Source organism: Simochromis diagramma, unplaced genomic scaffold, assembly GCF_900408965.1.
Source record: "Simochromis diagramma unplaced genomic scaffold, fSimDia1.1 OVJJ01000692.1, whole genome shotgun sequence".
Lineage (NCBI taxonomy): Eukaryota > Metazoa > Chordata > Actinopteri > Cichliformes > Cichlidae > Simochromis > Simochromis diagramma.
Window position 1 is genome coordinate 933934 of NW_024387485.1, and position 14923 is coordinate 948856.

Genomic DNA, 14923 nt, shown 5'->3' on the forward strand with positions numbered 1-14923 from the left:
TAAGTAAAATGAGACTATTATTGTATTTTTAAAAAAATAGGATATCATTGGATATTATAGGATATTCAAACTATTTTCTTTTTCTTCCAAAGCAAAAGTTTGATTTTTAGGAGCTCGGGAGAACAGGCCAGCAAACGATGACATCTTACGGCCCTACTACTCAAACAGCTATCAAAGTGCCAGAACAAGCAGCACCGCCATCGGTAACAGAAATGATGGTATCATGGACGCTGACCTAACACCAGTCTCTGAACGTCCATCCACAAACCCTACATTTGAAGAATGGGTTGAAGACGCACCATATTCGCCAGCGTCAGAGTGGACCGCACGTCCCTCGCCACTACAACTCTGGACCACGGACAGCGACGATGAGGAAGATTTTCTGTATTTCGACGACTCCTCCAATATTGATGAGGTAGACTGGGCATGGACAACCTACCAAGTCCCTGAGAAATTACCCGAACCACTATGGTTTGAATATGAGAACTTACCCTATGTATCCACCTAATCAGTTTTCTGTACACACGCGTTGTGTGCTTCAATTTAATGATAATGGGCCAAATCACTACAACAGCGGCTCAAAGCAATGCCTACCAGAGTGAGGATCTTGTTAGACAACTCGCCTGAAAACTTTTCATCCAAGATGAAACAGAACTATCATATCGTATTCTGGGAGACAGGTTCAGAACAACTTCTCGGTAACCTGCAGACAATAACGTGTTAATTTTGTTCATCACCCTGGTATGTATTTTGGTTTTTGGTTGTGAATTTATACAGCAGGAATTACTTTTATAGATTCAGGAGCAAATTTATTTAATGGTGCTTTTAGACACTGATCAGAAATAAAAAGCGTGTTAGAAGTAGCTTTTGCTGGATTTGTTCCAGGGAGGGTTATACAGAATTTTAAGTTGTTTTCTTGTGTGATTGCACAGCGTCCCATCACAGGCCCTCCTATTAAACTGTACAGCAGAAGTTTCAATTCACTTTTATTTCTACATACCAAATTACAACATCAGTCACCTGCTAGTGAGACTGTTAGTCACACACATGGTGGACAGAAAGTAATTTTGAATTTAGAAAAATAAAAAGACGCAATTAACATTTACGGCTGTATTTATTATTACCCCTTTTTCTGTGCTCTTACATCTATGACAATGTATGTATGGACTGTATGGGGGGGCTGTACCTTAACTGTTAAGCTCACCATTTCTTTTTTCTTTTTTTTTTATATCATATGTTGTCTGTGTGCATTACAGACATAATATTGGCATGGCAAGGAGTATATGACTTCTGTGTTTTCTCAAAGAAAAGACAGAAAACTTCACAATATGTGAAGTGACAGCACAGCTTCTCCAAACGCTTCTTTTTCAGTCAGGGTGTCTTTAGAGCACCTACACTAGCGCATGTACGCATGTACAATCAGTAAGTGTACGTTAACATTTGAGATTCCGAACAACTCTTGCATAGTTGATGTGAACTATTTCTTGTACATTTTTCTTTGTATTATGCATCAAAGTTATGATGTTAGTTATATAATAGTTATATAGTTATATAATTTATTTGAACAAATCTAGGGAGATGAATCTCCTTTTTTTTAAACCTGTGTTTTAGAAATACGCGATGGTAACATGAGCGTGTTAACTTTAAGAACATTATCATCTAGTTTAAGGTGTGTGAGGTATATGTGTCCCTGAAGCTAAAAAGGAGATTTGTCTCCCTAGATTTGTTCAAATAAATTACAAATGTTATTTGCGACCATCCACTGTGTTAAAAAACTAGCTGGCTCTGTCTCCCTCTTAGTTCAACTTTCCAAAATCTCTATTTTTAAATAAAATGATCGCATCACCCCGTGAAAGAAACCCCAGTAGATGCGTAAAAACTAGTTAAATTAAAACTAGTGGTTTGATTAAACGCTTGTGAACAGTCCTGAAGGCTGAAATTACCCGTACAGAAGAAATTCCCATTTGTCCCGTTTTCAAAATAAAATGCATGCATCACTGCATGCTGAGACATCAGAATCACAAAATTAGTCTGATTAAAACGCAATTTCTTTGAAACAACGATACTGACTGCTTCGGGCAAAAGACGAGATCCTGTGCAACGTGTTTTAGAAGTACCACAATAGCGTTAATTTTCTAAAGGGGCTGAATGTTATTTGCGATCATCTGCTGTGTTAAAACTAACAGGCTGTGAAACTATGAAACCCTGTACAGAGGAAATTCCCTTTTGAAACATTTTTAGATAAAATTCTTGCATCACAGCATCCTGAGACATTAGAATCACAAAATTAGTGTCATTGAAACACAATTAGTAACACTTTTGACTAGATGTAAATAAAAAGCAAGTACCGATTCCAGGTTTGTGAAGGTGCACAGTGAAACAAAACGGCTTCCACCCCTCCACGCAAAACAAAGAATTGCTTTTAAGAACACATATGTCTGCATGTTGAGACATGCCAAAGCGATAAAAATAGTTTAATTAAAAACCCTATGGTTTGATTAAATTAAAACCCAGTTAAAAACACATGAACTCATATAACCAACAGTCGCGCTGGGGTGTTTCCACACATGAACAAACATAACCCCTGAGCACACCTGAACGCACATGCGTACACGCACGAAACCTGTCAAACAGGTTTTCAAACCGGTTTGACTGGCCGCCATATTGGACTGCCGCATCCGTATTGCTACTAATGTATTAAGCACAGTAAATCTAAATTTATGGGACAGATTTAGTTTATTTTCCTTCCTGCTCTTCAAAGGCCGTGACCTTTTTATAAGAGCACAGCTGCCTCTCTGCATTACTGTCACATATCTTCCTGTACATGTGTTTATGTGTTCTTTCACAGTGAAGAGATAAGGGCCCCCTAAACAAAGCACAAGCCAACTATCACCAGAATGTTTCCTGACAGAAAGTGAGTGTAGTTATTCCAAAGAGTGCAGGATAAACCCCTTGAGATGTACCAGTTTGTTTTTGTGGTGGTCCCCGCAAACATTCATACAAAACAATATGGAATAATTCCCCAAAGATAAGATATAAGATAAGATAACCTTTATCTTACCTTCCCACACATGGGAAATGTGTTTTGTTACAGCAGAAAGCGGACAGCGCAAAGTTACAGGAGCAAAAATTAACTAAAAACACTGGAAAAGACACAAATTAAGAAAAGAAACAACAAAAGGTTACAAACAAAATTACAATAATGTACTAATCTATTAGTGAAGAAAAACAAAACAAAACTCTTTAACAAAAGAAATGAAGACAAAGAGTCTGGAACATGAAAGCTTTTTTATCAGCTTCTTTAGACAAAAGGGAAGTTAAAGAGGAACAGATTATAGCTTTGTAGTCAGGAACTTGAAAGAGAAGGAAAAATGTCTTAGATACAAAGAATGTTCAAAATGGATACATTGAAAGATAAATTGTTACCAGTTATACTGATGTGTTGTGATACTGATGGAAGCCAAATAGTCTGTCAAACATCACACGCTGATGTGTAAAAAGAATGCAAGCATCTTCAATTCTATTTGTCTGTTTGTCAGTAGATTACACAGAGCTGCTAAAAAACACATTTCATCAGTTTATTAGGCAAAACAAGAAACCCTACTGATTATCCAACCTCTCAGTCCATGTGGTGTCAGGGTTAAGGTTAAGGTTACGGGTAGGATATGGATTTGGTAATGTTCTTTTATATAAAATGCTTATGTGTTATAGGAGCTTGGAAAGAAAAGCGTCTGGACCAGGGCGATTTTAGCCCATTTTTGGGGGTGCTTCAGCACCCCAAAAATGAATCAAAGCACCCCCAAAGGTTTCTTACTTTTTTTTTTGACAATATTTGCTGTTTGTGTGACACACTACTAAAAATATAAAAAGCATACAGTACTGTACTTGTTTGAGACGTAACATTTTAACAACAAAAGTATAGGGGCGATCGTGGCTCAAGAGTTGGGAGTTTGCCTTGTAATCGGAAGGTTGCCGGTTCGAGCCTCGGCTTGGACAGTCTCGGTCGTTGTGTCCTTGGGCAAGACACTTCACCTGTTGCCTACTGGTGGTGGTCAGAGAGCCCGGTGGCGCCAGTGTCCGGCAGCCTTGCCTCTGTCAGTGCGCTCCAGGGTGGCTGTGGCTACAATGTAGCTGCCATCACCTGTGTGTGAATGGGTGGATGACTGGATGTGTAAAGCGCTTTGGGGTCCTTAGGGACTAGTAAAGCGCTATATAAATACAGGCCAATTTATAGATAACCCCACCCCCCCTCCCAAAATGGTTTGTTCCAGCTCGCCTCTCCCCTGCTCTGGCTCTAGCGCTCTTGCTGCCAGAGCGATGGTGGCTGAGACACAGCAGAGCGGAGGTGGAAGTGCCTCGCTTAAAACAGGAGATATTAGCTGCATTTAACCTTCAGTTACTCTTTATATAGTTAGGTAGGAGTCAGGCCATGTTTCATTTTAGCTGAAAAACATTACACCAGGTAACCTGCAGTGTTGAAAACGCGTTTCCCCACGATGTTTGCTACCCTACAATCCATCCTGCTCTGTAGTAAAATCAGCGATATTTGACCGTCCTGTTGCTCCCATTGAAATGTATACAGCCTATTTAAAATCTAAAACTTTAAATTGTCCGCAGCCTGCTGTTGTCACCACTGTCCTGTTTGAAATGGATACTAACTAGCTAACTGACTGAATGCCCATTAACCTTATAACTCCTGTTGTGTGTGTGTGTGTGTGCGTGTGTGTGTGTGTGTGCGTGTGTGTGTGTACAGAGAGACAGCCAGGTTCATAATGGATATAAGGAAGTTTTTTTCAAAAAAAGGAGCCACATTCAGGTAAAAGTGTAAAATCAAATGATCCGTCAATCAAGAATAATGTTGGATCAGTGTTTCAATATTTATATCCTTTATTAGATGTTCATGTGGTTTGGTTATTTGCCTTTTGGTTGAAAGTACACTGAGAGGACTTTTTGTTAGTGATCTTAATAGAATTTTTTTCATATTAATGTAATTTTTCATCTAATTGAATCTATTTGTGTATGATTGTCAGTCCAAAGAGGGAGAGAGGAAAGAGGGCAACGTGAGGAGAAAGTACAAGGTCAGGAAGAACCAGGTAAGCAAACAGACAGGGAGCAGTGACAGGCACAACACAAACTGTTAAACTGGCAAAGAAAAAAAAAAAAGATTTTACTCACAATCTGGAAGTTGTGTCCTCCCTGTATTAAAGCTGCTGTACAGAATCTGCTAAACAAACTGGGTTGAAACATTTTTACCCTCTTTAACAACATTCCAACATAACATTATCATTGATCGGGGAGATTAAAATTAACTATATATTTTTATGTGGTTCAGCCACAACTCTACTAAAACCTCAGCCAGTAATAGGTCGGCCAACCTTTGGACCGTCCAGTTATCTGTATGACTGCCGCAGTACGTACATCACATTTGCACACTATCAGTGCCAAACAGCCCTGGTGGAGTGAGGAGCTGTAAAGAGAAGCAGATGCTCTGTTTATATTCTAAAAATGTTTTAAGCTTGTTTCAAAGATTCTGTACAGCAGCTTTAAATGTTTTCCAGAAGCACACATACACTTATCACTGTTTCTCACACTTTTTACAGTGTGGACCACCTGATAAAAATGTCAAGCTCTCCCAAGCACCACTATGAAAGCATGAAACTCATAAATCTTACAACACAAAATTAGTATTATTAAATTAGTAAAATTAGCATCTGCAATACAGATTTTTTCATACATTGTATACATTAAACCACAGGCAAAGTTGCCTCCATTTTTATAGTTTTTATTAATATTTTGTAATAATTTATTTGTAATAATTTATTCTGTTTTTGGAGTGTTTTTTATGTATCTGTATTATATTATACATACACATTAAAAGTGAGTCCAAAAAATGCACTCAGTTTACTTTTCACTCACTATGAGCATCATTCATAATTTTCCCCCAGTAATTAAGGAACTATATGTATTTTTTCTATTCCAATCCATTCTTCTTCTGTTTTTCTTTTCTTTCACAAATGTGGGATTAAATTGTGTTAAAATGTACAAAACAGTGATGTCATGATTTGTGACGAGGACCCAGGCACAGAGAGACTTGATGAATTTAAGAATCTTATGATTTAATAAAGAAATTTGCAGACTTACACAGAGATGGTAAAACTATGATGACTGATAACGGAGACAAAGACAACAGACGATGAGGACAGGGAGGAACAGGGGTTTAAATGCACCAAAGTGACAGTCAGAGAGAACTCGGGACAACATTTAAGGATGCAGGAACTGACAGAGACGGGTTTATCTTGCCTGGCTGGGCAGCTCTCTGGGTGCTCAGCACCCCCAAAGCTGTGATCCTAGAATCGCCCCTGGTCTGGACTTCTTTGAGTTTCTTGAAGACGGCTCAAATGATACAGGCCATCAGCAGTTTGAGCTCACAACAAGGGATTTTTGACTTTTTCAACCTCTTAAAAGAGTATGGGGGGTCTGTTTTTATTAGTAAACTGCTCTCAACACTAAGCCCCAGCACAGGATGTTTTAGTAGACTCCTCAGTCTCAGCACTTAGTTCCAAGTTGTTATTAATCTCTGTCTCTCTTCCACAGCTTGTATTTTTGTGATAATAACCCAAACTTTCATGAGTGTGTCAAAAATGAGCCACATTCATGTCCTATTGAATTTCATGGGAGCATTTGATCCTTATTAACCGTGACTGTCAGAAATATATATTTTGTGGACCACAAAGAGTGCCACTGTTTAAGAAGACCATTTTACACAGCGAGAAATAAGAGACAACCTTCATTCAGCAACCGGACAGCGATTTTTCCCCAATAATTGTGTCACTGTGGACGAACAGCTGGGAGGTTCAGATTTCTACAAAGAGGCCAAACAAGCCCGTCAAATATGACCTAAAGATCTTCAGGGTTTGTGATACACACTTCTGCTATGCAATGTATGGACATGACAAAATGATGGATGAAAATATCCGAAAAAGGAAAAAAGCCCAACTGTTGACATTCTACAACAAGACCAAGCCAGGGGGGAAACTATGGACCAGATGGATGGCACTTACTGTACACCTGCAAGTGTAAAACATAGTGATGGCCCATGGTGCTGTGGTACAACTTCACGCCTTGCCACCCTGAATGACGACACCATTTTCAAGGCTCAGCACCCTGAATACAAGAATGGTATCACCAATATCATGCCATTGCGTGCAATAGGTCGGCAGCCTTATGAAATTTCCCCTTGTGGGACTAATAAAGGTATATCATATCATATATCATATCATACATGACAGCTCTTCCTCACAGAGCTCTCAAAGGAGCCACAACACATATGAGAATTAAATGGAAGATGACCACAAACTGTGAACCCTGAATACCGAAGCAATAAGAAGGTGAGAGGGAACAAAAGCCACAACCCTGCCACAGAAAGAAAGCAGACGAGGCCAACGAAAGGAAAAGATTTCCCATCCAAGTAATGTAAAGTCAGCAGTCGGTGCAGGAAATGCAGCGTACCTGTGTGCAGGTATCACAGCCAGTAACAGGTGGTTTGTCCAAACCCCAAACAGTGAGGAGACAAAGCAGGAAACTGTCCTGACAGTTACCCAAACATGCATGTACTCTCTATACTACACACACAAAACTGATGTTGACATTGTTCTACTGATTTTGTGTCATTTTTTTTTAAATTTCCAATTTGTTAAAAAACTAAAAAATTATTAATAATATATTAATATTATTCTTGACCAAAATGACAAAAGTGTCATAAAAACACACTGATTCTAAGACGGGTCACTTTGGACCCTTATGGAAGTGTGTAGTGTCCAGTCAGTCATGCATCTACGGGTCAAGTGGGGACAAGACGGAGAGTGGGCAGAAGGTGAGCATGACTCCGCAGATGGATTCCACAGAGGCAGAAGCTAAGGTAAGTAACTGGAAAACACTTTGCAGAAGCACAGCTAAGCCTGAGCTAAGTACTATTTAGCTGGCAGCAAGTGAGTGAAAAGCACATCCTGTTATGTGTGAGTATGAGTGGGTAAGGATACATTATACATTATAAGGGACACCACCTCACACACATTCACATCAGAAACGAGTGAATGAGAGAAAGAAAAGAGGGAGCAGGCAGAGGCCCCGGGGACCACGACAACCAGAAGCAGGGTGGGTCAAAAGGGCTTTTGGACTCTAACCCTCTCAGTTATACCACCATTGTGCTTTTTATTTTGTTTTGTCTAGAAGAATAAAGGTTTATCTGAGATATATATTTCTATTATATTGCTGTTTTAATTTTGGTTATAGTTTATTAAAATAGCTGTGTTTATAGATGTAGTTCTATGTCCAGAGAACAGTCTTCTACCAAATTCAGACAATTTTTACTGATTTTTAATTTTATTTATACACAAATCACATCAATAGTCTCCTCAAGGTATTTTATGTCATAAGGTCGACCCTACAATAATACAAACTTGTATTGTCTTATTGTAGGATCAAACACTATTTGTGAATGTTTTAGCATTTACAAAGATTTTGTCTCTGAAACTATTGTGTTGTGTTCATTGTTTTTCTTCTTTGAGTCCTAATGGTTAAAGGCCAGCGCAAAATAGTTTTGCCATAGCTGAACCATGTTTAAATGGTGAGTGCTACTGTGATTATTGATCCGATTATACCAGGGGTCGGCAACCTTTAACACCCAAAGAGCCATTTGGACCCGGTTTCCACAAAAACCCCGCACTGGGAGCCGCAAACACTTTCTGACATCTAAAATGAAGATAACACTGTATATACTGTACATACACTATAAACAACTATAGTGTGTTGCTTATGAAATCCATGAAGTGCTACAGAGAAAATTCAATTTTATTTATGTAATGAACACATTTTCAACATTTTGTACTCTTAAAAGAATAATAACAAAAAAGAAGCACAATTAAAAAGCTGAACTTAAATGATCCATGTAGCAAACCAAAAATGTCGTGAGCCGTCATCCTTATGTTACGGAGTATAGCACGGTGGGAAGGGACGGAGAGAACCCCCCCCCCCTTAAGTTTTGTTGGTTTTGTTTTTTGAGTTTGTTTTGGATTTATTGCATGTTTTCGTGTTTACTTACAGTTGTTGTGCCTATGTGGGAGGGGAGATTTTACTCTAGCCCAGCTGCCAGTGAGGCGGAGTTGAATACAGGGAGCGGCCGATTGGAGTTCCTCTTTATAAAGGGGAGAGGAAGCAGGAAGTGGTGTTGTTGTTTTTAGTAGGACTTCGGTGAAGTAAGAGAGCCCCGGAGATCGAGGACAAAGTGTGCACATTTTTAATGGAAAGGATTTTATTTTGCCTGGCCTGGTTTTGCTTTTAACGAAACGGAGGACGTGGAAAGGAGGACGCATTTCTATGGAGCTGAGAGAGGACGTGTTGGAAAAGAGAGGACGTGTTGGAAAAGAGAGGACGTGTTGGAAAAGAGGAAAACGAGCACTAGACTGGAGACCTCCTGTGCCCCAATAAGAAAAATCGGACCAGTTCTGGGAAGTCTAACTGCCGGGAGGAGATGTGGAGACCCAGCCTGGAACGAAGTTAAAGTCTAAACAGGTGGGTGGCAAACCTGTTTGAGGGAGCTGCAGGATTGATCCGTGTTGGTTGCATGTTCGTGCAGTGACCCTCTCTCCCCTGTTTTGTAAACTAGGCGAAGGACTCGGACCGTGGTGGTATTTGGGCTTCGGATCCCTGGCCGGAGTTGTCTTCAGCCGGTAGTTTGCCTAGAGGAAGAACAAATAAATTTTGTGTAACCCATTGCAGTGTGGTTTGTTGCTGGTCCCTACTAGAACTCCTATTCTTTTTTTGTACGGAGGCTCTCTTAACAGCCCTCTCGTAACATTTGGCGTTTGTCGACAGGATTTGTGACCAGTATACAAACCTACCTGCCTTAGACTGATTAATATGGCGGATGAGTTATCTGAAACCAGGAATATGGTGTCACCATTTTTTATTGGTGCGCCCTGGGTACCAAAATTTTGTGGGCTTAATACGAGTTATGAAGATTGGGAGAGTCAAATTAGCGCAATGCTCCGTGCTCAAAAGTGGTCGATAGAACAGCAATGTGATTTTGTATTGAGTGCATTAGGAGGAGAATCACGACGTGAAATTCTTATTCTGGAACAAGCGGAGCGGGATACGCCAGATAAGATCTTTCTTCAGCTTAAAGAACTGTATGGGGACAAAACAGCTGTGGGTACCCTGCGTGCCATGTTTTATGAATGTAGACAAAGGACAGAAGAGCCTATTAGAAAGTTTACCTTACGCTTAAGGGAGTTGGGCCATCGCCTGCAGACAAAAGAGCCACAAGATCTTCGGCGGGCCGACCTGCATCTGCGTGATCAGTTTGTCTTGGGTCTTAGGGAGGGTGAGATACAGCGTGATCTGCGGCGTTTATTAAGGCACGACCCTAACCTCTCATTTGAACAGGTGCGTAAGGAGGCTCTGCAATTGGAAGCGGATGCGCTGCATGGCGTACATGAGGACTCCGCTTGTGCTGTGGTAAGAGGGGATTTAAAGTGGCAGGATACTTTGAATTGGAAAGATAAATTCAAAGTGGAGATCCTCGCAGAAATGAAGGAGCAAATTATGGATCTTAAAAATACCCTTCAGGAGGAGCTGAGGGAATTTGTCCGACCAGCACCAATGCCACGGACGTTTGCAGCTCCTAGAGGTGAGCGAGAAAGGCGGAACCTTAGTTCCCCTCAATATAGGGGAGGTGTTGAAGTGTCCGAGCCACCCCCGGTGACAAAGCAAACTCCACGGTTGGTGGAGCGACCACGGCACAAGTGGGATGAGCAAGGGCAGCCTATTTGTAGTAGGTGTGGAGTTAGTGGACACATGGCAAGAGAGTGTCGGGGCACTTCATCTCAGATGGCTTTAAACGAGTAAATCCAGTCGCTATGGGCCAGGTGATTGGAAAGGATGATAGTGGTCCAACCCAGTTAAACCACCCTCAATTTTTAGGGGCATGCCGTCAAGTAGAAGTATTCGTTGATGGTAAAGAAGTGACATTTTTGCTGGATACTGGGTCCAATGTAACATTAATGCCACAAGCCTGTTTTAGGAGATTGTTTGGTGAACAGGAGCCGGGGAAAGAGAGTGATCTTAACTGGCTAAAGCTGAAGGCCGCGAATGGATTGGCTATTCCTTACGTGGGCTATGTGTTAGCTGAAGTACAGGTGGGAGACATTACCTTGAAAGATATGGGAATTGTGATTTCAAAGGATGACCCCAATAATTCTAATGCCTTACCTATATTAGGTATGAACATCATCGTTCCATGTTGGGATGTGTTTTTTTTTGAAACCTCAGACACAGACCCAGACCTGGCCGGTTGGCTCGACTGTAGACACTCAACAAGCGTGGGCATCTGCTTTCAGGACTGTCAAAGAATTCAGGCAGCGGTCCCCGTATCACAAGTAGGGACCCTGCGACCCGCTTACCGCCACCCGGTGAGGATCCCTGAGCACAGTGAGCAGGTGATTTGGGCTAGGGCCCCACAGACACTGAGGAAAGGACAATGTATCTTGGTGGAGCCATTGGAAGGGCCTAGTACAGTTGCCGTTGCTCGATCGCTAGGAACTGTCTATAGAGGCCGGGTCCCCATCAAAGTAAGGAACCTTAATCCTTTTCCTATTACGTTACGACGTTATGAGGCCCTGGCTACATTCTCCACGGAAAATGTCGATATTCAGGAGCCTTTTGAAGTCACGTTTGAGCAAACCAGGCCAGGCATTGTTGAAGTGGGCGTATCCCAGGTGAGCTCGGAACCATCTGGTAAAGCTCCTCACATTGAAGTTATGACACAAGGGCGGTCGAATCTATCCACGGAGGAGCAGGAAAAGCTAAATGGTCTCTTGAGGAAGTGGGGTGATGTGTTTGCTGCTGACAAAGAGGATTATGGCCACACAGATGTAATTACGCACTCTATTCCGACAGGTATGGCACCTCCTATTAGAGAGCGGTATAGGCCAATCCCCCCTAAAATGTATCAGGAAGTGCGAGAATTGCTGAATAATATGATCCGATCAGGGGTGGTGCGAGAGAGTACAAGTCCCTGGGCAGCACCCATTGTCCTAGTAAGGAAAAAGAATGGGGAATTGAGATTTTGTGTGGATTACCGTAAGCTGAATGCAGTGACACATAAAGACGCCCATCCATTACCTAGAATTGAAGAGACCTTGACGATGCTGACTAAATCAAAGTACTACTCCACCCTCGATCTAGCAAGTGGGTATTGGCAGGTGAAAGTTTCTGAAGCTGACAGGGAAAAAACTGCATTTTGTACTCCTTTTGGCTTGTATGAGTTCGAAAGAATGCCTTTTGGATTGTGTAATGCTCCAGCAACATTTCAAAGGTTGATGCAGAGTTGTTTGGGAAGTCAAATCACAGAGTCCGCTTTTGTATATTTGGATGATGTGATAGTATATTCACCGGATTTTGACAGCCACCTAGAACATCTGCAGGCAGTGTTTGCAAGATTGAAGGGCTATGGGCTGAAGTTGCGACCTGATAAATGTGTTCTTTTCCAGCAACAGGTGAAGTTCCTGGGTCACCTGGTGAACAGTGAGGGTGTGGCTCCGGACCCTGATAAGATTGCCGCTGTACAGAAGTGGCCGGCCCCGCAGACTATTCATCAGGTGCGTTCCTTCTTGGGCTTTGCCGGTTATTATCGGCGGTTCATTGCAGGATTTGCGGGTATTGCTAGGCCTCTTAACTCGCTGCTGGTGGGAGTACCGAAGAATAAAAAACAGAATATCCCCATAAATTGGGATGAGGATTGTCAGCAGTCCTTTGATCTTCTGAAGCAGAAACTGCTAGAGGCTCCTATTTTAGCTTTTGCTGACTTCAGATTACCCTTCCGGCTTTATACGGATGCCAGTAAAGTGGGCCTTGGTGCAGTACTGTCTCAAGTACAAGATGGGAAGGAATGTGTGATAGCCTATGCTAGCAGAAGCTTAGCACCCGCCGAAAGGGATGATGCAAACTATAGCTCCTTTAAGCTGGAGCTGCTCGCTTTGAAGTGGGCGGTGACGGAGAAATTTAAAGATTATCTATGGGGGTCTCTGTTCACAGTCTATACTGATAATAATCCATTGGTCCATTTATCGACTGCAAAAGTGGGCGCAGTGGAGCAACGGTGGGTGGCCCAGCTTGCAAATTATCAATTTGATATTAAGTATCGGCCTGGCCAGGAAAATGTGAATGCTGATGTTCTGTCTAGAATGCCATTGCAGGTGCAGCCCCAGGATTTGGTGCCTCCACGGAGGGTGGACGAAAAAGCATGGGTTCAGGCTGTGCACATTGATTGGGATCCAGGATGCTGGCAAGGCTTACAGGAGCAGGACCCCACGCTGCATAGAGTGAGACACTACATGGCCCGAGGAAAGATGCCATCTGGGGAGGAGAGACGCCAGGAGCCTACTGTAGTCTTAAACTACATGAAACAATGGTCACGGCTGGAGTTGTTGGAGGGTGTTCTGGTCCGCAGGGGGGTGGATTCCAACACCTGTGAGGCGTACTACCAAATCCTTGTTCCTTTGGAGGAACAGCAACCAACATGGAAGGCTTTCCATGAAAGGAATGGTCATTTGGGGGTGGCAAAGACACTGTCGATGCTGCGCCGTAGTTTTTATTGGCTTCAAATGGAGGAGAGAGTGCGGAACTGGACAACATCCTGTGAACGGTGTGTACGTCATAAAGGTCGTGGTGACGGTCAGGCCCCACTTAGTCCTGTTCTTACACACGCACCTCTCCAAACCATGGCAGTTGATTTCCTGACATTAGGTAGACCGGCAGATTCATACCAGTACATTTTGGTCGCCACTGATTTGTTTACAAAGTATGCTTGGGCAATACCTACCAGGGACCAGACCGCTGCGACCACAGCGAAGATGTTGTTGAAACATATTATTCAGCCAATTGGATGCCCAGAACAACTGCACTCGGATCAAGGTGCTAATTTCGAGTCTGCCCTCATAAAGGAGCTCTGTCAGTATTATAATTGTCGGAAAAGTCGAACTACTGCCTATCACCCTCAGGGAAATGGGGCCTGTGAACGTTTCAATCAGACATTAATAAATATGCTGTCCACCCTAGAGGAAGAGAGGCGGACTCGGTGGGTACAATGTTTGCCCGAACTGCTCCAGGCTTATAATAACTCTGTCCATGCGTCTACAGGTTACACCCCCCATTACCTGATGTTTGGATGGAATGCTCGTCTGCCAGGCGAGCTGTTTATGGGGACGAAGAGACCCATGGAGTCAACCACGACGCAGGAATGGGTTAGGAGACATCATGAGCGCTTGAGGCTGGCATACCAGATGGTGGAAAAGAGCAGCCAGAAGGCTGCAGGCCGGATGAAGGACAGGTATGATGTTGGGGCTAGGGCAGCACCATTGCTCCCGGGAGAAAGGGTCCTAGTCCATACGACAAGAAGGGACGGACAGGGTAAACTGGCAGCACACTGGGAGGAAGAGATCCAAATTATAGTTGGCCAGCCTAACCCTATGAACCCAGTCTACAGAATTCGGCCAGAAGGCAAAGATGGGCCTGCTAGAGTGGTCCATCGTAATCGCCTGCGCATATGTACTTTCTTGTCTTCCGTTAATGATAAAACAGGAGGTGGCGCCCTAGAACCAGGAATGGTGGCTGCGCATGATATAGCGACAGCCTCAGACCAGTGGTTACTCCTATGGAGTATGGCACAGCAGATGCCAGGGCCAGATCACTATCCGTCCTCCAACAAGTCCGCCCCTACAACTCAGGAGGGTTTAAGGAGATCTGCCCGTGAAAATCTCGGGAAGCCCCCACCTCGATATACTTAGTAGAGTGCCCGAGGACGGGCTAAGAAAAAGTTGGGGTGGGTGTTACGGAGTATAGCACGGTGGAAGGGACGGAGAGAACC

General features: G+C 42.7%; 1 protein-coding gene across 4 annotated transcripts; it reads left to right on the plus strand.

Annotated features, from left to right (window-relative positions):
• The first annotated feature begins 9083 nt into the window (after positions 1-9083).
• LOC120724512 lies at positions 9084-14899 on the plus strand. 4 transcript variants are annotated; one of them, XM_040016739.1, is made up of 4 exons: positions 11909-11955; positions 12549-12656; positions 13241-13702; positions 14197-14899. In XM_040016739.1, exons 3-4 carry the CDS (start codon positions 13242-13244, stop codon positions 14303-14305), a joined length of 570 nt encoding a protein of 189 aa, XP_039872673.1. In that variant the 5' UTR covers positions 11909-11955; positions 12549-12656; position 13241; the 3' UTR covers positions 14306-14899. The 4 variants fall into 4 exon arrangements, 3 of the variants coding, with proteins under 3 accessions (XP_039872672.1, XP_039872673.1, XP_039872670.1); XM_040016738.1 differs by lacking the exon at positions 11909-11955 and adding an exon at positions 9084-9570 and having other exon boundaries at positions 12549-13702; XM_040016736.1 differs by having other exon boundaries at positions 12549-13702.
• The last annotated feature ends 24 nt before the right edge of the window (positions 14900-14923 follow it).

Bases quoted from the DNA above. Each gene is read 5' to 3' on its own strand.
- LOC120724512 (XM_040016738.1), top strand. From the start codon at position 13,591: ATGAAAGGAATGGTCATTTGGGGGTGGCAAAGACACTGTCGATGCTGC. The intron at 13,703-14,196 runs GTGTGTACGTCA...ATGCGTCTACAG, and splicing joins TGGACAACATCCTGTGAACG to GTTACACCCCCCATTACCTG.